The 24,610-nt window shown below is 40.0% G+C and overlaps 1 protein-coding gene across 2 annotated transcripts in view; it reads right to left on the bottom strand.

The window, feature by feature from the left end:
- Positions 1-24,610, bottom strand: part of TRHDE (thyrotropin releasing hormone degrading enzyme) — a 203,791-nt gene that overhangs the window by 46,974 nt on the left and 132,207 nt on the right. For both annotated transcript variants that reach the window (XM_083574427.1, XM_083574428.1), the window contains 2 exons: positions 14,381-14,446; positions 12,636-12,823 (listed from right to left, as the gene is read on the bottom strand). In XM_083574427.1, coding sequence (XP_083430553.1) covers positions 12,636-12,823; positions 14,381-14,446 — 254 coding nt within the window. The remainder of the gene's footprint in view (positions 1-12,635; positions 12,824-14,380; positions 14,447-24,610) is intronic.

Genomic DNA, 24,610 nt, shown 5'->3' with positions numbered 1-24,610 from the left:
AACAACTGGCAGTTATATACCCCCTTTTGGGGGGTTCAGGTCAAAGTTGTTTAGCTTTTTTTAGGGAGGAGGGAAGCCCCAATTTTTGAGAATTCAAGCCTAAGCTCAAGGGAGAAAGGGGAACAGCCACTCACCAACAGATCGCTAGGGAAACAAACAGCCTCACTGAGTAAACTCCGTCTTCCATTCTGCAGATCGTGCAACAATGAAGGGCAGACCGAATTTTACATATGCTGAGGAAAGGGATCCAGCGATCAACCGTGATCTACCAAAACCTCCCGGGAATCTACCAGTAGATTGCTATTGACCTGTTGGACATCCCTGATCTACGTCATACTACCCTGGCAAGCACAGGTTTGGGGACAAATACTTGCCAATGTAAAATGTAGCTCTGACCCGAGACACAGAAATTTAATTTAGTACAATGAATTTTTGATCATTAGAATAGCTAGCTAAGAGGAAACTAATTCTACTGTTGGGAAATGTTCTCAACAGGAGAAATAACCACCTCAGATGATTGGCTCTTTGTGACTCAAAGATGAATACGCGGCCATATTATTCACACACGCCCTGCCCTCTCTGCCAAATGCAAAGGATAACGGTGAGCCAAGTGGGATTCACAGAAAAGAAACAATGCTATTAAATTTACTGAGAGGTCAGTGACTTTGGATTATTAGGAAGGACTGAAAGAGCTAAGTAGTCAGTATATTAAAATACAAAGCAGTAAAAGAGAAGACATGATCGTGGATCGGTATGGCTGGCTTTTTACTATAGCTGCAATTCAGAACATGGTTATGTGCTTAAACTTCATTGATTATACTGGACTGCAGTCCATCTTTTATTGCCACTTTAAGATGAAGTGCAATGTAACAGATTTTAAATTGCATCCAGTTATATAATAAAATACATAATACTGTCATAAATTTCCATTAAGGTAAAATTTACTTTTTGAAAAAAAGATGTTTTAAGTGATATCGGAGTTAAAAATATGTCTGCAATAATTTCTGTACTTGAGTATACCATCGTATATCCTCACTAAAGGCACTGGCTGGTGAATATGCTAGCATTGGTGAGTTTTCTGACAGATAGCCATCACACACAGATTTTCTTTTCTCCTTTTACTCTACATAGTAATATTATATTACTATATAATGTAGGGCACAATCATATACATAAAATCTACTGGATGAAGGGCTGTAGCATTTGGCAGCAGCTCTTCTGTACCAGTGGGATTTGAGAATAGCTACAGGCAAAGTAGACGCTGGCAGAACTTCTCAGATATGCCAGAAGAATGACAGAACTGGAGAGGAAATTGTTGGCATGATGCCGCTGTCAAGAGGAAAATCATGGGATGACAGTGCAACTTAAAGGCAGTAGATACACTCCCTGATGTAACCCAGCATTAATTACCTACTGAACCCACACTGAACACAAACCCACCAAGTTACACGTTACTGACTATGATGGGCGAAAGCCAAGACTACATGCGGTTGAAACGTATTTTCCACATCTTCAAGCAACAACAATTGAAACTGATCCCACAAAGTCTGACTTGCCACTGCTCTGAACAACTCCACAGGGATCGTATCAAGAAGAGAATCCCATTCCAAGCAAATACAAGTGACTTCATTCTCAACGTGCTTTACAAACTTAGAACAGCAGGCTTCCAAAGATGCCATTCCCCTCTCCTCTGGGCTAGTTCTCAAGAAAGACTTCATCACTTGGGACAGTTTGGCTGCGCGGTTCCTTGGGAATGCAATGGAGGCAGCAAAATAGGATTTATTTTCTCTCATCACCACCACATAGTAGGCATTATGTCCTCTCACTTTTGTCTGGTTGAATTCATTGTGGTACTTGCCTCACTTAAGCTGTATCTCTCTACTGGGTTGTTTTGTTGTCTTTTAACTCCCCACAAAACGAAGGGGCATCACAGTCTTTACCACACCTGAGAGAGCACTTAGGAGTGACTGTATTGAAAGCCTTTTCCATCTAGGGGCAGGCCATCTTAAGAGGCTCCCAGCACTGCAGGAGAGAACTGTCCTCGGCAGTCCAAATCTTACCTGGAAGTAGTCTGACTATGACAACTGAGTTATTCAAACCTCCCCCAATTCCATCCACTCTCCATCTGCCCTGTTGCAAAGCCCAGTTCAATGTCCCGGGTTAGCAATGTGTTGAGGCAGCATCATGGTTTTGTCATGGTGGCCATGAAATCCCAAGCTGTACTACTATGGCAGCCCAGCAGGTCCCCCATAACACCACCCTATCTGTGCCAGCTTGGATAGAAAGGGTGCTTGGCTGGGCAGCAGGGAGGGTGGTACATGAACATTATTTCTACTCCACCTCTCTGACCAAACTTCAGATACAATCCCTTAAATCTAAATCCCAAGTGGTTAGGTTTCCTGGTGATGGTGATTTATTCCTCAAAGATGATGGTGACCCCTCCACCCCTCTAGGCTGGTGATGGACAAGAACCCTACCAAGTACCTAGCTGGACTGGCCTGGTTGTCACCAACCTAGAAGCACCACTACCCTGGAAGGCTGGTTGAAAGGACAACATAAATCTTGTTGGCTGGGGACCCAGAAGAGGGATAGCTCTTACTTACTTACCCTTGTTCTCCTTTCCTGTAACACTCTTGGCCCAAAACAACAGGGAGCAGTGCTCCTCACACAGAGGGGAGGCACTCATTCCTGTACAAAGGTAAGTTGTCTATTGAAAAAGGTCAAGCACTTCACAGGGCTATCAATGGTTACTAGCCAGGATGACTGTACTCTGTGTCCACAGTTGGAGGAAACAATGCTTTGGAAGACCAAAATGTTCTTGTGCTCAAATCCTACTTGCGGGTTTCCCATAGGCATCTGGTTGGCCACTGAGAACAGGATGCAGAACTAGAAGGGCCATTGATCTGATTCAGAAGGCTCTTCTTGCCTTCTTGTATTGATGTAAAATGAAAACCCATACTACGAATTGTTACTTAAATGGCCAATATTGTGATGTCTTTCTATACAAACACGGTGCTTCTGCATTAAGATTACTGTGTACAATTCTAGTTGCCAAACTCCTTTTTTTTTAAAAAAAAAAAGGATTATAGAACTGGAAATTTATGGGGGAAAGGTGGTCAAAAGGGTTAGGGTTTCAGCTTTTTAGTTTAGAGTGAAGGATGACTGGGTTTGCGGGTAGGAGGAGAATAGGACATGCTATAAATGTTTATTAAACAATGCATGGTATGGGGAAAGTGAATATAAATAAATGTGTCTTCCTGCCTTATTATGTCAGAATTCAAGGTCATATAACAAATTTGATTAGCATGAGATTCAGGACAAACAAAGCCCTTCTTCATACAACACATAATTAGCTTATAGAATAGACTGCCAGAAAAAGTGGCGATAGTGACTGGCTTATACGGCTTCAAGAGGGGATTATGCAACTAGGATTAATGCCTGTAAGTGACAATTGGCATTGTGTCTGTTATTTGTGTTTCTCTTAAAATTCTGTATAATTCAAAATCTACTGACGACATCAAAAAGAGGGGCAATTGGAGACATCCAGTAGTGGCTGGTGTGTTGAGACAGAGACACATTCCCAACACCAGCATCACTGCAGCTTACCTGGACACTGCTGGAATGGAGCAGGGTGATGGTGAAGTTGCGGCTGTGCAGATGCATTGGCAAGAGCAGCCGAGTGGCTCCACCAATGGGCCTGTGAAGTCCCAACCTCCCTGCCCTGCTCCAGTGCCATCTCCATTAACTGCAGTGACGGTGTTGGGAGGCCCCACCATACTGGCCACCAATGGACAAATCCCTCGTGGTTTTCAGGTGGAAGCTCCAGTACACCACTGAGCATTCAGAGCTCTGGCATTTATGGTCTGCTTGTGAGCTTCCCAGAAGGAAGCATCTGCTGCAGCACTGGGGAACCTGTGCTTCAGCAGATTGTGTTGGACTCTAACTCCCATCAATCCCAGATAGCATGTCCAATGTTCAGGGATGATCGGATTTGTAGGCCAGAAACACCTGGAGGACCACAGGTTGTTCAGTCCTCCTCTCCTGGTATCAGAATTCTGAGTGATGGATTTTTTATCTGAACTGAAGGATAACTATATAGCAAATATTAGTTTTTCACTGACTGTTCATCACCTATTCTGGATTGTTGTATATCATCAAGAAAGAAAACTTGCCTCCTGGAGGTACATGATAATACTAATGGCTAAAAGTTTATGTCATTGGACAGTTCTGTCTTCAGAGTTGTGAAACACTCAGCATACTATTCTAGGCATTTGAACTGCGGCTGATCGTGGGGCAATTAATTTTAATTGCTATAACAATTTGCCCGTATACTTGAATATTGCTTAAGTTATATGAACAGCTGCTATAAACTATTAAAGAAACATGAACACTACTGCTTTTCAGTTAAATGGTAGGCTGAATACTTGAAAACAAAACCATGCAACTAGGAAAACAGAAACAAGTAGAAGCAATTGCCAAAGAATTGCTGTAAAGCAATTAATGCACTTCTCTTGATGGTTCCTGTTTCCTTCACCTACTCTTTAAAGATTAATTAACCCCTGCCAATAATTTAAGCTTATTACAGAAATGCTTTTCAGTTTAAAAAGCAATGCACCAATCCTAAAGAATAACAGGAAACTGTCGTTTGCATTAGAACACGGATGAAATAATTGATCAGCACTTCTGCACTAAAGCATAAACATTATGGCTTGGATCCAGACTTTGCACCTGTGGGTGGTGCTATTGCTTGAATGGAAGGATCTCAGGGAGACGTGGCTTTTGCCAATTTCTACTTCCACTCCAACCACTGCCTCCTACACTGTTCCAGAGAGGTGGGTCCCTTCTGGAACTGTGTGGGAGGTAGCATCAGGGCTTCCAGGGAGATGGGAGATCAGCTGAAGTTGTGTCTCCCCCTCTGTCAGTAGGATCCCTCTGCTGGATCAAAAGACTTTCCATTCACAGAAGATTACATCGGGATGCAAACCAATGGTGGTTTGCTTTTATTCAGCTACAGTGGAAAGAAACTCACAGGTCCTTGCATGTACATATTAGTGCTCTGCTTAAAAATCCTCCTGACCATCCATTTATAAAGAAAAGAACTCTATTTGAAAAATTATTACAATTATTAAAATATCAGGGGTTGCAAGGTTTTTGCTTTGCTTACCTTGCTTTCAAAGTAACCAAGAGATGTTGGAGTGTCTCTGCAAAAGAGGCACTTAGCCAGTTCAATAGAGTTTGGATTACCATTGCAACATGGGTGGAGATGGGCATCTGCAATTTGCCCAGAAGGTTGCTTGCATGCCAGAATCTCTCTTGCCAAAGTGGGGTTGGTTTTCTCTTTCAAGTCATTACTGTCTTCATATTTTTCCAATATTACTTTGCTTTTCATTGAAGCTATTCTATTTTCCACTCCCCCCCCATATTATTTCCTACTTCAAAGCCCATTTTCTTCCACATTTTCTGCTTATTAGAGCATGTAGCCAAATTACTGATTACTGTTTATTATAAGCACTTCAATGAATATGACTACTCAAGAGTCAATGGCATAAAATTCTGGGATAAACAGAAAAATCTAGGATGCACAGAAAGAGAGGGTTATAATTAATACAATTTCCTTGTTTAAATCAATAATAGCTGCACCCTTTAAAAAGAGCTTTAACAAATATGAAGGCAAACTACATTGGGGTCTTTGGTCTGTTTAAAATTCCATACTTCAAGGGAAGCCATGTCAAATTAAAGAGATAGACAAAGGAAAGTTTGGGGCTGTGTTTGCAGGTTTATTATTTTTCATCATCAAGATTAAAGATAAATAAAACTAGAGTTCAGGAACTGTCAAAAACTCATGCTATTATTTCTTTTTCATCATGGTGGAACACTCACATAAGATCATTAACAGGAGAATTACTAGAGATTTGAACCTTGTCATTAAATTTGTTTTTAAAACAGAAGGAATGGTCAAATTCTTGCTGGGGGGAAATTCATGTTATCCTGAAACAGGAACAGAATGTGAAAGCATTCAACTAGACATCTGTGGGCTTTGCTGATGTTAACTATTATTGAAACTATGGACTGCTTCAAAAGTCTGAAACTCTGTAAAATGGAGCAACCATGTGGACTCAATGACATGGAAAAGCACCTGACAAAACACAATTACATATACAGGTGCTGTTCCCCAGTAGTCACTTGTACTACTGAGGTGGCTAAAAAGGGGCTTTTGTGCTCACATGAACTGCTGGCAATAAAAGGAGCCTGCATTCTTGGAAATGCTGGGACAGATGCTATTTTCTCCATATCACTGCCGCCATGGATTGCTCTGCATGGAGAAATTCTAGATGTCCGAATCAGCAAATTACTGACATGGAAAAAGAGAAAGATAAACAAGTAATGCTGGAACTAGATGTTATAGAGGATGTTTGGTTCCTGCTGAAAGCAGCATCCCTATGTCTCATCTCTGTCCTTATAATGTCGAGAAATGTGAACATGTTGTGATGTCACATGTTCCAAGTTTCTTTGAACACATTGCACTTCAGTGGTTGCCATTTGCAGAGGTTGGGGAGCTGAATGTGGTATCAAATTGCATGTTCAGTAGTACTTGCCATTACAAGAGACAGGAGGACATAAGATGTGTTCACTCACTTTCACCCCATGGGTCTAATGAGGCTTGTTGTGGGTCCCAATTTGGCCTGTGAGTCAGTTTTCCCCAAACCACACCAGCCTGCCTCACATCTGACACCATGTGTAAGGATGTTGCTACCAATCAAGAGCTTAAAGTGAGCTCCCAATTGTTCCTTTCCAGGGCTGCTGAATCAGATGTACTCGAAAATTCCCCACCAGGAGCTCCCAAGTGCAGCTGCGGAGGCTCACTGCCAGCGCTAATAAGCTGACTGGCCTCCTTTAAGGTGTGCTTTCAGTAACTATCAGCTGGTTGCTGCTGAAAGTGAATCATCAAAGGGGCTCACTGTTAAATCCTGCTTTGTCTGTTTGCAGGTATGGTTAGAGTCAAGCAAGCAAACAGCCATTTTTCTTCTGTCAAAGGCCTGTGGAGACAGGGGCAAGTTGGGATCTGGCCTAGTGGTTGGACCAAATTCCCAGTTTATAAATAAACTGATTCTATACCTACTTTCCAACAACAGTGTAAGTCAAATCACTGGGAACATTCTCAGCAGCATAGCTCTTTATTTTTCTAAATCGCCAACCAACTATTTTTTATTCTCTCAATGATTATTATTTTTTAATCATTTGGATTCTGGATGAAAACCAAAACCATGGCAAACTATTCAAACTATTTACTGCAGTGAGACACATATAATTTTGAAAAGCATTGTATCTTGTAGCTTGGCAGGTATAATCTTGAAAAGTATAATCAAGAAGTTACCTCTTGGGGACACCCAGCTCCTACGAAGACTCCTTTGACATTATATTTCTCAATGTGCATCTTGAATATTATTTAAGGAAGTGGCTGAAAATGATCTCAAGACGTGCATTTTTGGAATGTTTAACTGTCAGGAGTTTCTACCACACAGTTTAGGGTGATTGTAACCACACAAATGAAACCACTTGAAAACAGGATTTCACAGGTGTAGCTATAACAGTATGGCTGAAACAATGCAGGTACCTATACAGACAAGGAGATGATGATGTTGAGATGCACCAACACAGTTTGAGAATGTGATACAAGCAACACCCAGCATAATTTGTAAACTACATATTTGAAGCTAAGTTAGTCCACCTCTTTCTGTTCTTAAGACAATTTGGCTGCCATATCAAGGAGAGAGAAAGAGCCGACATACTCCCACTGCTGCCAAAACTAGAGCAGAGAAATGCAAAACTGGATGGTTTCAAAGACCTTTAAAAAATCTACAATATGCTTTCTTAAAACACATTAAGCTTACTATATTTATTTTATCCCATCAAAAGAACAGGAAGCCTTATTCTGTCAACAGTACACTTATACCTCATTAAAAGGGATAGTTCTCCTTGTAAATGCTGCTCCTCTTGAAGAAGAGCTACAGAATGGATCCCTTGGGTAACCATAAAGAATTTACAAGGAATTATATCTATGATTCACTACAGCAGAGTCAACGAAAGTGAACAGTATGAAGGGGGAAAATAGCACACAAAGTATACTAGTTTGTACTATGAAGGCTTTCAGTAGTTATATAGGAGGTACAGACTCTTAAATACTGACTAGATTTCGCTCCCTAATGTTGGGGAAATTTAAGTTACAGTCCTAGACAGTCACAGGCAGAGGAGAACCAGAGGTGTAGCTGGAGAGGTTTTGAAAGTTTTTATTGCAGATGATTATGACTAATGGTGGAGAAATTCAGAAATTGCAGTGGAGGTTCCCAGTATGCCTAGAATAAGGACTGTAACCGAAAGTAGATGGGATTAGGAAAACAATAAGTGTTACTGAGGCAGATAGGTGCTGCCTGAATTTGGAATAACTATGAAGTGCCTGTAATGTCCAGACTTGAATTTACATTGACACTTGTGCACTTTCTTCTGCCCTCATTCACGACACCTCATGGCTAGGCCAGCTCCATGAACACCAAGATCATAATTGGAAACTGCTCAGCCCAGAGCACCAAAGCATTGGAAATTCTGGGGTGATTTGCTCTTGACTTACATGTCCTTGGGTTTCATGTTAGTGTGAAAGGTCTATAAGTGCAGAATTGATAATTCAAGTAAGAAGATGTGGTGGGAAGGAGTTCTTTTAAGTCGAGGCCTGCCCTCTTCTTCTTGCATGACCATTTGGAAAGCGATAGACCTCTGTAGATGCCATAAACTCTTCTCATAGGGAAGGAAAGCTCTCTCTTTCTCATTAACCCCAGTCATAGGAGAAGGAAGTATTCTTTTGGTGACAGCACAAAGCTGTAATGGGGGATGATGTCTATATGCTTTGTGGATCAGCTATCCTCACTGGAGCCTCACCAGCTCCTAACACCAGGAAGAAGTACAGGATTCTCTCTCATCTCTCCCCCTTCCCCCATTTTAATGTCTCCAATCCTAAATCCTTTCTATGATAAGGGGGTGGAGGGAAGAAATAAAACTAGCTTGAAAGGCCTGCTGGAGTGAGCACTCCAGGGAACTCTACATAAACACTGCTTTCTGTCCAAAAGATGGGCTTGTCTGGGAGGATGGGAAGTCAGAAGAATTATGCTATCTTCCAACAAGGGTATGGTGCCGTGGACACCACAGAGAGAAGGAATTTCAAGATATGTGGGTTAGAAATTGCTAGTAACAAACTTGAAAGAAAGACACTCTAAAAGTGGTATCTTACTCTGCACAGATCAATAATTCGATTCATGGTTAGTGTTGGCAGTGTGTGAACTGCACAAAGATTGTATTTTTTTGGACTTGATTTTTTAAAAAGTTTTTTTTTTTAGTATCTAGAATGTACTAAATGTACATAGAACAAATTATACTATTCCCGAGTAACCCCTTAAGATTTCTTTTGAAATACTTACATGGCTGTGTGGACAATAAAGACGTGGAAATGGTTACTAAAATATGGACCAAAGCTAAAATCGTATTTGCAAAAATCGATTACCCTGCCACTGTTGGACTTAAAAATATTGGGCTTGGCAGCTTATGTTCAAGCTAACAAAGTATGTGTGGGCTTGAGAAAATCATTATCTTGAGAATGAGTATGTGCAGAAATGGGCAACATTCCCCGTGTTTTAGAAATATAGGTTCCAAAGTGACATTAGACTCCACTCATCATTTACAATGATTTGAACATTCTTCTCAGAGTTATGGAGACTGGTGATTAATGCACAATGTTATTTAATTTTCATTTTTCGTATGTAACTTTGTATGATAAACTACTGAAAGCACATGGCTACTGAATGATATGCATGTGGATATCATGCATGTTTCATGTCTGTAGCAGTTTCTAATCTTTATAAAAGTGATAAAAAGAAAGCATATACATGATTTCAAATATTTTGAAGTAAAGCATGTTTCATCTATTTTTCATGGTGAAAGAGCTTTTTATCTATTAATGAAACTGAGCTCAACAGTCAATCAAATGAGAAACAAAGGAGAGAGAGAAAATGAACCAGGACCAAATACTGAGGATGAGAAACATGGCATTGCTAAGTTTAATTGGGACATTTTCTGCCATGTAGAAATTTTCATAATCATAGATAAGCTATGAGATAACCAAACCTGCCCTTGTGAAGACTAATCTACCAAATATCTACCTCCCACATTCTTATTTTTGCATTTCATTAATGAGGTGCAGTGACAGCTGAGTGAAGTGACACTGCCACATAAATCAAATCAGAGGATTGCCACTACTGAGCCAGCACTACCAGATCATCTAGCAGCAGGCAAGGATGGGGAAAAAACATTATTTATTTCTGAATTATTGTGGGCTTTAACACTGTTTTCCTATCTTCTTTATATTCTACATTCGGTTTCTGTGCACTGCTCTAATATTCTCTGACTAAAACACTTTATAAATGCTGAAATAAAATAAAACAGGAGAAACTCATGGGTTTATTACAAATAAATTAGCAAGGTGCTCACCAAGTAATGGAAATGTACATGGAAACACATCCTATAGGTTTTGCACGCACAAGGTCCCAGGTGGAAACTAAACATCTCTCAGTTGGGTTGAGGATGCTCCCTGTCAGAACCCTGAAGAGTCACAGCAAGTCAATATAGACAATGTGCTACATGGACATATGGTATGACTACATTCCTAGTGGTACCTATGTAATCAGGCGGTCTTTTTGCTTGAACTGAAAACCCTTCTCCACTTTGGACCAAACATACCTTCTGCTCCAAAGTGGCAATTAACCCCAGAAGGGGAAGCGTCTGTTACCCCTCTCCAATGCCCTACATAGTCACATCTCTTTCTAGATTAAGCCCACCCCTCCTTATTTTGCTCAACCTAGTATAAGGGGCACATCTGTAGGCACAGGCTGTGCAGCTGTGATGTTACAGAAGCCTCCAAGTGCCGGGCTTCAGGGAATCCAACTCCGCTCCCTCACAGCAGGCTGCCAGTAATAGAAATACAAGAAGCTCTTACCAAGGTATTTTATTCAATATTCACAGAGAGAGACGCAGGATGCTGTCTCTAGGATAATGGTGTTGATCCGAGTAATCTCCTCCCCACTTTACTCTCAGTCGACAGCAGCTCCACCCCTTATACAGTGGCTGCATGAGGCCCTTTGTCTATTCGCTTTCTGTTCTCCCACTTTCACTGCCCTCCTGGTCTAGGAGAAGGGGGGCTTGGAATGTTTTCTAATGATAAAGTGTCAGCCAGCTGTTCTGGCTCTTCTGCTCCCCCCTCCTCTTCTTCCATTATCTCCTAGCTTTGTCCTTCTTCTGCCTCAGATTCATGACATTCTGCAAACCACCGTTGTAAATCTTTACTGTCCTCGTCCTCCTCCAGGGAAGATTCAGAAGGAGGGGGGCGGCCTCCACCATTCCTCCTCAGTCCAGTCCCTGAGACCAAGTCACCGTTTATTGAAATGACCCATTTAACTATTGGAAGAGCTGCTGGGATACCGCAGAATGTTCAGAAACATCCTTACATCTCAACAGTAAACAACCTACGCAAGGAGCCTAGCAACAGAACAGGGTTTGTGCGGTATTGATAAAGTTGTAGAGTGTGGAGAGATGTTCAGGGCTCAGATTCTGCTTCTTGAACCTCCTTTGGTGGCTGACATCATTATTAGCTATGGAGAGCACCTTTGCATGCACCCATTAATAAATGTGTAAGGGGACATGTGTCAGAAGATACAGGAAGGTAATGAAGGTTGAATTTAGAGTAACTCGGCTAGATGAAACCCTTCTGCTAATTCAGGCATAGGCAAACTTGGCCCCCAAGCTGTTTTGGGACTACAACTCCCACCATCTCTGACCACTAGTCCTGTTAGCTAGGGATGATGGGAGTTGTAATCCCAAAACAGCTGGAGGGCCGAGTTTGCTTATGCCTGTGCTAATTTGTATACTCTTCAACTTGTACTTACAGGAAATCCTATTTAAGCCAAGTACTTTAAATAGGAGTGACATGACAACATAGGAATAAGGCCAATAATATCCAACAAGCTTGCCTGCATCCTTTTTTTCTAATAAAATGCTTAAGCGCTCTATTTAATGGACCTAGTCTTGTTTATCACTTACATATTGCTGCTGAATAGAGTATGAGCTCAAGACTGCAAAATCAAGAAAACTTTCCCATTCATATGTAATATATGTTTAACTATTCTTTCTTTAAATCCTAGCCCCTTGGCATAGTGAACAAAAGGGTAAGGTGACTGGGATAAATTAGAAGTACCCGTTTCTAAGAACAGTATTCTGTGGCTTCTGAGAATAGTGTTCTATTCTCAGAAGCTTTAATATGCGCAAAAATGTTCTGGAGTATAGACTTCCATCTGGATGTGCATTTTACTTCTATACCTGTATCTCTCTTAATAGAAATGCAGCAGATTAAAAGCAAAAATAGTGTTCTGATTTAACTTATTTAAGGAATGTGGCTTAATCACAGGAATGCCATACTGTGCTATCAATACTTTAGTTATAATTTTTCATTTAACAAGTTTTGTGAGAATACATTATCGCAACACAATGACATCAAAATAAGGTAAAGCATAATTCTTTTAACAATAAATGTTGAGTACCTGTTGTTTCCAAGGCCACGATCTTTGGTTTTAACATCAAGGTCATAAATAAAGTGTTCTTGGGAGATTCCTACAATATTTTCTGCAGTTTCATTTCCCTTGATGGTGATAACAGGATAACCCATCTGCAGTGTCCACTGATCCATTACTTCTTGGATATTCACAAATTTCCCAACCTTCTTAAGTGCCTTCAAAACAAAAAAGAAGAGAAAAAAATTTCATTCAATATATTCAGGGAGTACTGCCAGTATTATGTTACCTTTCAGAGTGGGGACGGGGGAGAGAATAGAGGACTACTACTCTTTGCTTCACTTCAAAAAGCAACCATTCACAAAATAACATAGGGTATTCATGTCTGGGGTAGGAACTTCTGCTTCTTCAGATGTTGCTGGACTACAATTCTGATTATCCCTGGCATTGGCCACCCTGGCTGGGGCCGATGAAATCTGCCAAACCACAGGTTCCCCAGTACTACAACAGAGGCTAGCCCATTGCTAAGGTAAAGGTAAAGGGACCCCTGACCATTAGGCCCAGTCGTGACCGACTCTGGGGTTGCGGTGCTCATCTCGCTTTATTGGCCGAGGGAGCCAGCATACAGCTTCCGGGTCATGTGGCCAGCATGACTAAGCCGCTTCTGGCGAACCAGAGCAGCACACGGAAACGCCGTTTACCTTCCCACCAGAGCGGTACCTATTTATCTACTTGCACTTTGACGTGCTTTTGAACTGCTAGGTTGGCAGGAGCAGGGACCAAGGAATGGGAGCTCACCCCGTCGCGGGGATTCGAACCGTCAACCTTCTGATTAGCAAGTCATAGGCTCTGTGGTTTAACCCACAGCGCCACCCGCGTCCCATTGCTAGCAACATATTAAAAGGAACTAGACAGAAAGTGGACCCAGGACTGCAATTTGACAATTTTAATTACCAAATTTATAAAAAAAATTTAAACCTTAGTCATGGTGGGACCTGGAGCTGCCTTCACTACAGTTGAAATGGTGCTGACGTAATGTTTAAGTGGCACTAGACAACTGTTCTCCAGAAAAGGGAGGAACTAGAAAAGGAAGTACATAATACTGCATTCTTTTTCTGATCTAAGAGCATCTCAAATCTTGTGTCTGCCCTGCTCAAACAATGCAGTTTGATGCGCGTTTTGCAAACCCTTTCATCTCAATGAAGTATGGCCCCCTTCTTTAGCAATGAGCATTTAGAGGCATATTCCCTGCCACATGCTGGTTCATCTAGTCATGTGGGACTAGAGCTGCATTGGGGCAAAAGTATATCCATGTAAAGAGCATTTTGTTTCCCATGCCCCTTTGCACATTATTCAATATGATTTTAATCTGTCTTTCTGTTTGTGAAGCAACAGCTAGCACATACTTGGGAAGGAGGATTTTTCACATGCTCTTTTCCATCATGACTGACATTACAGTTATTTGGCTGCCCAGAATACTTATAGTTGACTGCACCAAATCATAAACAGCTTCTCTTTTAGTCCATTACACTTCTATGTTGCTTCCTGCTTCCCTTCAGTTCATTTCAAAGGAGCTGATATCTGGATCCATTTGTTTTGATTATCCATTTCTAGATACTCTGTCTTTCACGTTCCATAAATTTTTATTTAAGGATTTTCCAAAATGATATATAGCCACGCAAATAAAACACTCATTAACAGGAATATGAGTTTCAGCATGGGATATTTACTCCTGAGGTTAACCCAAGTTCCCTGAAAACTTTAAACTGTATTACCTCTGACAGTGTGTTCCATAGGTCCTTTCTGGCAGCATTGCCATACTTGTGAATGGTTAGATAATCCTACAAAACATATGTAAACCAGTCGTTATTGTAAAAAAAAAAAAAAAAGCAAACTTAGTCCAAGTCAAACTATGGTGCTCTATTGATACAACAATTAAGTATGTTCTCATACACGAATCATATACATGTATGTTATAAGTTACAACAATAGGTTACAACAATATTATTTCCTAATTTGGGGCTGTGCCCCTGTTCACTGCACTTGCCAATCCCCTCAGCCATCCCCTCCATATTAACTCCCTAGAGAAGTGGTGGCCAAACTTGGCCCTCCAGCTGTTTTGGGACTACAAATCCCATCATCCCTGACCACTGGTCCTGTTACCTAGGGGTGTTGGGAGTTATAGTCCAAAAACAGCCAGAGGGCCAAGTTTGGCCACCACTGCCCTAGAGCTTCCCCTTACCACTGCATAAAACCACTAAGCACCCTTTTCACCTTCTGCACAGAAGCCACTATAATCTCTTCCACCCTCTTTCCCCTGCCTCCTCTTTCTTCCTTTTTTCAATTTTCCCTTGCATGCAGGCAACCCCCCCCCCCCGCCGCCATTAGTTTGTTCAGTTAGGAAAGGTTAAGTTAGTGGATGCTGTACACATATGGGTGTTTGCTTGTCAATCAGATACTACGTACATTGAATCTGGAACTTCATGTTGAAGACAACACATGGTATTAGGTGTGAAATACAATATGTGAACAAAGGCAGGGATAAACAACTTTCAAAACTATAATTTGATGAACGAACTTTTCGCTCTCAAATTAATTCTCAAACTTTTAAATTTTCAGACTTTTAAAAATGAAAAATAAATAAATTACAGCTCCTGCAGCAGTTTCCAACTCTGGGAAACTTTCCAAAGATAGGTGCTACTTATTATTTCAGCAGACTATTTTGTGGTTTGTGTCAAGAAACCACAGAATCTGGTTGATTGCTAAATCTGTTATTAAACATTTTTAAAAGGAACAGTCTATTCAAGACATGTCTATTAAGGTTTTATGGGTCTTGCAATTTGATTCTGCAGAAATATATAATGCTATCAAACTAAGTGCACAAATTTTAGTTTGAAGCTTCTCTTAAAGAAGTGGGTTTCATCTCACGGAACAGAAGCTTCTTATGCGCAAGGGTTCTACTAAATGCTAAGGCAATTGTTAGATCAGCAAGTGTCTTTCAATGAATGTAATTAAGGTTTCTGACAATGTAAGTTTAATATTGATTTCTTTTGCCCTTTTCATTCCTAAGTTTTATCTCCCTACCTACACCATACTAGGGCTAGGATTACATTTTATAGATCCAGCTTCGTTTTGTTCAGTGTTCTGGAGTTCCATAAAGCATATTAAATTGGATATAGAGCAAGAGATTTTCTACTTGATCTAAGCATAAAATGTGAATACATTAAAATGCATTTTATTTACCAGGTAAAAAGCAGGATTCCCATACATGTGAATGTTCACCACCTTCACTTAAGAAAAGCAGTAGAAGGCAAGCCCTAATTTCAAGCAAAATCATTAAAAATTGTGCTGACTGTGTTTTCTGCATGGTATGTGCGTGAACTAGGTATTTCAATGGTAATTAGTGTTTGGGGAGCAAACATCCTGATGCACAAATTGCAAGCACTCATGACAGATTTAGCTTTATTTCTGTGAACTCGCTGTACAAGAAGCAGAAACTCCCATATAATCACAGCTTAGAAAAGTTAAATGAGAACACTGACTCACTTTAACTACAATGCATAGTTTTTTAAATGTCATGAAAATAAGCCTTAGAAAAGATAGCAGAATATATGCTCCTCCAACATACTGTGCTAATATCTAAAAATAAACAACTCAAAGGTTTCTCCAGGTGAACTGATTATTTTTATAATAAAAACACCCACAGTAAGCATATAAACAAGATGGGTTATCTAAGTCAGCCCCACTTATAAGAGGGTACGACTGGTTTCGTTTCCACGTTAGTTGCTATAACCAGTAGATGCATATGTTGGAAGGGTTTTCAATATTTGCCTTTCTCAGCTGCACATTCTAAGCTTCACATGGAAAATTCTATGCTCAGAAGATCACTGCTAGCGATGATATATTGTGACCCAGTTCCACCATATGCAATTAGGGGATAACTTAAAAATGTATCCATGCTAATGCTAAATGTTACATTAGAATCAGCCCTCAGTGTCAAAGGAAGAAAGACCAAGATCTTGAAATGTATGAGGAACTTTTCAAATCCCAACAGACCACAATAGCTGTCAGGAATTTATGAAGTTCAGTCTTAAAGCTAATTTGACTGCTATGCTGCCATGACTGATAGAAGAAGAGTATTTCACTTCTGTCATTGATGTTCTCCTGATGTTGGCATGATCTTGAGCTGTATATTGGCCATGTTTTACTGTACACAACAGGTGGAAGCACCTCCAACATTTACGCCAACAAGTTAATGCATGTTTCTTAACAGTCTACATTAGCCACTACATTAGCTGCTACCGTTTGTTTTAATTCTTCCTACAGAACATTCGTAGGAAGAGGAAAATGTTTTTTTCTTTGGTATTTGTTTTATATACCATGGAAGCTTGAATTTTCCTTTTAATTTTCAAATACGCCATTTTAGTAAAAAATAATAATATGTACAGCTTATATAAAGAGAAAATAATGACACTTGAAATGAACTGCAAGCTACAAACTCATGATACACAGCACTATTCATTACATTTTGGTTTTTTTGTTTTTGTTTTTGCACTATTCAGCTGCTCTAGGGCTAGATTGATTTTGTTCCACACTCTGCCTTTAACAATCAAGTGGCTTGTAAAATTAGCAACTGTAGCATTGTGCCTCTTGCAATGCCAGGTTCTGCTGGGCAATCCACAGGGAGATTATAATGAACACAGTACAAATTCCTCCTCCCAAAAATTCCAGCTCAAGTACCTTGCTGTGAGAAACAGCAAGGAAATATAATGGAATCCCCCAAATCCCATCTTTGTGGAAAGACTATGAGCCAACACAGACCAACATTTTAGCACACGCTGTACCACAATCTTTTTCATATTCTAGGTCTTACACATGTTTTTACATTACATTTAATAGTTCTTCCAGGAAGACCATTAATACCACAAAACATTCAAAAGTAGGTCTCAATCCATCTTATATAAAAATGAAGAATATGCAGAAAGGCTGCCTTTACTACACAATGCCATAATTAAAATAATAAACTATACAACTAAAGATTTAGAAAGGTTATCTCTTTCTACTCCCCACAGAGAGAGCTGCTGTGAATTGAGGATAGGTTCTCCAAAATGGATAATCACTGAGAGAATTCGTTTTAAAATTGTAAATAAATAAACCAACGGACAGGTAAATTCTTTTTCAGTTGTTAAAATCCAGGGCACCCATGCATCTAGAAAGCTCTTATTTTTGCATATCCAATAAATTTATCTAGTTTTTTTTTTTTTACCTTTATTAATGAACTCCTGGGGGAGGGCAGGAAGGAGAATTCCTCATGACAATTTGATCTTCCAAGCTTCCCAAACTATGCTGTTGATAAAGTGACTAAGTTAGAGATCAATTTGTTGCCCATGTTGCCCATGTACTTATGGAAGGTCTTTACAATGGAAGAGGAGTGGAGGTGAATTTTGCAAATTTGCGGCCTCTTGCACACACCCATCCTGCTCTGGAGAGTATCCTAACTCTCCAGAACCAATTTTTGTGGGGTGCTGCTGCAAGTGAGTGGAAGAATTGGCACAAATAATTTCTCCCTTCTTCTGCAAAGCCATCCACTAGATCAAAAAAGGGCTTCACATAGGCACAAGGCAACCTCCAGATTCCATCCTAAAGAGAGAATTTTATCTTCTTACATCTGCCAGAACAAAATGTTCAAGGTTTCCTTAGAAAATGACTTCCTCGGTGATTACCTATTTTAGGGAATCTGTCCTCAGTTTAAAGACAGCTCTCACCTGGCCTGCATACAGACATATTTGGGATTGCTAAACCTCCTTCTGTAGCTCAGTTGTAATGGCTTTTATTCACCCAAAATGAAGCCATTAAGTAATTTTTCCATGCTTTCAGTTTTTTGCTCAAAGACTTATAATGACATTACTTGAAATAAAATATTGATTCTAAGTAGAATATTTATTTTAGTGGTTGTAATCCTGCCAAAGAAGCATAATTTCAGCTTTCCACACACTTAATATCTTCCTTAATGGTTAAAAAACACAAACCAACTATTATTTCTCTCCTCAATCTGACATAGATTCAAAACAATCATAATTACCATGTATTTCCAAAACATGATTTGAGTCGATTGGGTACATTTCGGAATTAACCATATCAGGGTGGTTCTAAACAGCTTGAGTTTTTACCATCATTAATTTTAAACTAATTTCCAAATGCAATATGGTTCCATACTCTTGAAGTTCATGTTGAATCTCTCCAGAATAGTTCTTCTGGCCATCTTTAAGTAATGCAGATTTGACACATTGCTTAATTGTATTATGATGGGGTCAGCTAAACATCTAACAAGGGAACCCCTATCACTTTTCACTTGTTAATTGAACAACTGTCCCATTCAAAGAGGCAACTGCTCCCAATTGTGATATAATCCCTCAATTACTTTAATGAATGTCCCAAGCCCACCCTTGTAACCTCTTAATAACCAGGGTTACATTTATGAAACATTGAACAGCTGCCTAATATTATCAGAGACCAGTCCATTAGGTAAGAATCCAAACTGGACATTGCTAATATTTATCTACATATCTTCTCCATTTACACATAAAAGGGAGAAAAGGATATGTTTAATATTTTATATGAAAATGGATACATTATCCCCCCCCCCGCCGCTATATTAATTCCTGGGACTCGGCTACTTCAAGTGCCAAAATGGTTCACTTCTGATACCACAGTTAATCTGGGAGGAATGTTATTGGTGTGGGGAGAGGGGCTCAGTACTCCCTATCCATATATTCATGTAAAAATTAAGTCCTCTTCACTTTATACTTGAATGGGGCAGAAATACGGAGAGCAAATGTTGGTGTCCCCATCACATCTAGTTTAGCCCTAAAGCCTCATTTTTGGTGAATCTTTTGTGGTGCTAATATTCCAGAAATGTTGTTTTAAAATTGTCAGTATATTAATATCTACTATAATGGGATAGTAGGTTGCAGTAAATGGAAATGGAAAGTAGAAATAGCAATAAATGGAAAGATCTACTACACCGTAGGACATTCATTTCAACTTTTATCTCCTCAAAGGACTTTCCTGCCACTTACTTATTACTCTTTCCAAGATTTAATTGTGCCTCACAACTTATCCCCACCCATCCTGCCTTCTCAATGTCAAGACTTGATTCCTCAAAGGCTGATCTGAGATGACAGGCCACATAATTCTAAGTGAATGAGTAGCAAAACAAAGTAACTTGTTGTGGGGGGGGCTTGACAACTCAGTTCGGGGAGTATGTTCTTGTGTGCAGAGGTTTGTGTCTGAATGCAGAAAGGCTGATGCAAAAATAAAATTGGCAAACTACTAGGAAAAAAAATAAGTCAAGCAGAGAGCACATTATTTTAACTTATCTTTTGAGGCACACATGCACACACTAATGTCTTCATCCACCTGCCAGGCCAGCTGTCAATCGTATCCTATCCCCTCAAGAGACCATTCTGGAAAATCCAGCTTTCTACAACATAAGGATACCTCAAATGTAGCCATAATTTTCATAAATGGGCCCTATTTCATGCAGAAGACCCTATGTTGTGACCCAATTCACCAGAAGCGAATTTAAGCTATTTAAGCTGATTACAATTAAAGACACTTTAGAAAGCTGAAGCCGGGGAAAGAAACGTTAGCTTAGCTGAATATATAAATAAACTGGAGGGATGGATCTTGTTCTTCATAGTTTAACTTCACCATGGTTCTGTTATTATAACATAATTGTATCTTGTCCTTTCTCCAAGGAGCTTAGAGCAATATTGCCTGTATTAAGAGATTCAAGGGGGGAATGTTAGATGAAGACATGGTGAACCTAGGTTTCCCAAACTGAAATTGAACAGCTAGCCACTGCAACCTCTGGCTCTGTTTATATTCAAAGCATCTGAGTTCAGAAAGCAAAGAGACTTGTGACTATATTCTCCACAGACTCAGTTACATTTCTGGACATCATTCTCTCTTCCTCAAAGAACAGCCCTTTGAACCACATGGCAAACCACAATCCAAAAATGCTTTGCTTTGTAGTATGCTGAAAGCAAAAACAGAAAGCCATGCACAGTTGACCTTCTGTAGGCCAAACTAAAAGTGGCAACATTCAGATGTGTATTTATATTTCTTAACATCATTAGTCAATTTATAAAAGCACCTCACAGTGACCTACAAGTGATAGTAAGACACTCAATAAAGAATACAATATATGTAAACGATATGTGGGGTGGCTTGTGACTTCAGGAGACAGAAGAGCAATATCCAGCCACTTTTGATTGATGGGGTCTGTGTGGAGAGGGTAACAACGTTCAGATTTTTGGGGATTGAATTACAAGAGGATCTGTCCTGGAGTGTCAACACAAGGGGGCTTGTGAAGAAGGCGCAGCAGAGACTGTACTTTTTGAGAATTCTAAGGAAAAACCATCTTCCACAGAAACTGCTGCTTGCCTTCTATCACTGTGCCATTGAGAGCGTGCTCACTTATGGCTTATGTGTGTGGTACGGAAGCTGTACTACCCAGGACAGGATGGGGTTGTGCAGAGTTGTTAAGGCAGCAGAGAGCATTGTTGGCTGCCCACTCTCCACCTTAGAGCAGATTTATGCCACAAGGTGCCATAGGAAGGCACTGGACATAGTAAAAGATCCATCGCATCCTGGTCACTGTCTCTTCGAGCTCCTGCCGTCGGGACGGAGATACAGGACGATGAAGACAAGAACGAGCCGTCTTAAGAACAGCTTCTTCTCCAGAGCGATCTCGGCCCTGAATGGGAAGCCTGGACTTTGAAAGTCATCTAATCTTCCTTGCTGTACTATACTGTATTGTTTTAATTAGTGTTTTTATGGAGCAGTCAAGTAATTTCGTTGTCCCTGAGAGGGGGCAATGACAATAAAGATATTATTATTATTATTATTATTATTATAATTGAAAATAATCACAATGAGTAATAGTAAAGCCACAATCCATCTTCCGACAACACATGAAAAAAGAAAACATCACCAACTGTTTGCAAATGAAAAGGGGAATTAACAGTCAAATGCCTGGGAGGAAAGACTTTGCCTAGCACTGAGCATTCCATAGACTAAGTGCTGGGACGGAAAGGGATGTTTCCTTGTTACCAAACTTCAAACAACCGTAGGAGCAACTGTGTGGCTTTGAAAGGGTAAGTGGTAGGCGTAAAGGCCCCAGTCTGGATTGCGAACCTGATGAGGCAGAGGAGAGTTTAACCTGGTTGCCTGCGTCAGTGGTTTTAATAAGGATTAGAACACTATCCCTACAATATGCACTGCAAGGAAGGTTTTAACTCAAGCCAATAGAACCTTTCTTTTCAGTAAGATAGATAGCAGCTGTAGGGCCCCTATGCTAGATAGGGACAAGTAGTGGAGAGAATTTTTTAATATAAAGCCTACCTACCCCACCAGGGTCCGGATCTGAGCTTAGCTCACTGCATCTGCCAATTACGCTTAAAAAAAAAAATCCTCTACAAATACAATTCAGGGAATTGCTAATTGCATGAATTGTGTGACATTTAGTTTGACTCCCGCACTGTGGCAAACCAGCCACCCACAAGAGAAACAAAGAATGTGTATTTGATGGTTTCTCCTCACATATAGCATTATTTCTCTTAAAGAATTGCCAAAAGTATGAATTTGACGACTTCTTTTTATAGAAGTACAATATACCTAGACTATAGATGAAATAATTAGGATTATGTTGGCATAAGAAGTATTCAATAATATTTTAATCTAATGGGATTTTGCATGTCACTCTTTTGTTTTTATGACACATGCAAGGCATTTTTATCTAATAGGGTAAGAGAAAAATACGATAATCACTGTCTTTTCCTATAACCACTTTACTATGTTTTATTGTAGCAGTTCTTATTAATGTACCACGTTTATAAAGTAAGGAGCCTACAACAAAACAAAGATAATACAAATTTTCCAACACATTAACCTATTGGGATTGGCATTTAAAAATGGCTGCATTGAACTAAAGACTAACAACATCATTTGAAGATCACAAAATGTCTGCATTGTGCCTCTATCTTTCACACATCCCTAGACATAAAAAATAAAACTGCAAAAGCTTGTCAAATTATAGTTGGTCTCTGAAGAAAATTAAAATGCTTAAATTATCTGGAAAGTATGTTACCTGAATACTGAGGCAGATGGCTTGAATATTTGAAGAGAAAACAGAATAAAATCTCCTAAAGGTTTTTGACAGATGTTTGTAGCAACAGTGTTTCTGAGTAAGTTTACAAGTCCTTTTTTAAGTGTGTGCTTGTGCTTAGGAAAAACCTGTCCACTCATACTGAAGAAGGCCTTTATCCCTTTGCTATGTTCACTCTCAATTCTACCTGACTCTTCATCGAAACAAGATGATATAAGGTAAAGGTAAAGGGACCCCTGACCATTAGGTCCAGTCGCAGCCGACTCTGGGCTTGCGGTGCTCATCTCGCTTTATTGGCCGAGGGAGCCGGCATACAGCTTCCGGGTCATGTGGCCAGCATGACTAAGCCGCTTCTGCCGAACCAGAGCAGCACATGGAAATACCATTTACCTTCCTGCCAGAGCGGTACCTGTTTATCTACTTGCACTTCGTGCTTTTGAACTGCTAGGTTGGCAGGAGCAGGGACCCAGCAACGGGAGCTCACCCCGTCGCGGAGATTTGAACCGCCGACTTTCTGATCGGCAAGTCCTGGGCTCTGTGGTTTAACCCACAGCACTACCCGTGTCCCTTTTTAAACAAGATGATAGATCATATCAAAATTAGATTTCAAGTGAATTCATATATTTTAAAGCACAAGGAAAATATCAGAATTATGTAAATTATAAAAATGATTCAACTTCCTATTTTTCCCCTCTGCACAGATCAACTTGGATCAGTGAATTCACTCCATATTCAAAGTGCTTCCAGATGTTACTCCAAACAAGGACAGTAGCTGTTAATCCAACCCAGCCAGGCCCAAAGTACTAGTGGAATTTAAAAATCCCAGGTCAACCAGGATTAACGAAAACACATATGACAGCCGTGGTGGAAGTATTTGGCTCTGTCTAACATTTGTCTACAGGGAAGCTTATTGTCGGTCAGAGAGACTTTTCATAAGGCAAATAAACTGCATGGATTATGCCCTGGCTGATAAAATATTTGACGTACAGAGAAAGGCCTCCTTAGGTGATAAAAATGATGGGAAATATCTTGTTAACAACAAGGCAGGCCTTTTTTGGTGACTCATCAGCTGATGAGTCAATACTATTGACTGTGTTTACCAGTGACTAATTTTTAAGGATACTAATGACGTTCCCTCTTTACGCGAATAACAGGGATACTGAAAGAATTATATGTCTACCTCTTAGAAACACAGTTATGTCTTGCCTGGTAATTCAGAATGGGTCAGGATGATTTTACTCTTAAGTACATTTGTCAGAGGGCGCTTAGGATGATGGATACAAGAGAGCTTGGAGGAAAACTGAAAAGCGGGGGCAGGGTCCCATTTTTCCCTGAGGCTTCCCCCCCCCCCAATGTTAATGGGGGGGAATTTGAACTGAAGAAAACAAACTCCAAAGAAAAAATTTGTCTGTTTGGATGAGTAAAATGATTTTAACAGTTTTTATTTAAGAATATACAGCATTAGAGAATGATAATTCTTGCACATACAGCATTAGAGAATGATGATTCTTGCATATGCAGTACAACACTCAAAACTGCACCTAGAAGGTGGTGCCATCTTTAGGAGAAGAGCATAAAGGATCTTTGCTGTTTGCTGCTTGCCTTTTTCTGAGAACCCTCAGGGTAGTTTGGAGATACTACGTATGTTGCTTCTGTGGTCTTTGACCTGGCAGATCCATTATGGTTAACCTTTTTACCTCTATCCTCAAATGACTTGTGATATGAGCACTCTGCTACAGACTAAGAAACAAGCAGCTTATTGCCCTGCCTTGTAGGAGGATAAAAAGGTCAGAAGGACATAGGGCAGAAACTACAGCAGACTAGTTGCGTGTAA

Source organism: Podarcis filfolensis (assembly GCF_964270895.1).
Source record: "Podarcis filfolensis genome assembly, chromosome: 10".
Taxonomy (NCBI): domain Eukaryota; kingdom Metazoa; phylum Chordata; class Lepidosauria; order Squamata; family Lacertidae; genus Podarcis; species Podarcis filfolensis.
The sequence above is the reverse complement of the archived record's forward strand: the minus strand, read 5'-3'. Positions and strand labels throughout refer to the sequence as shown.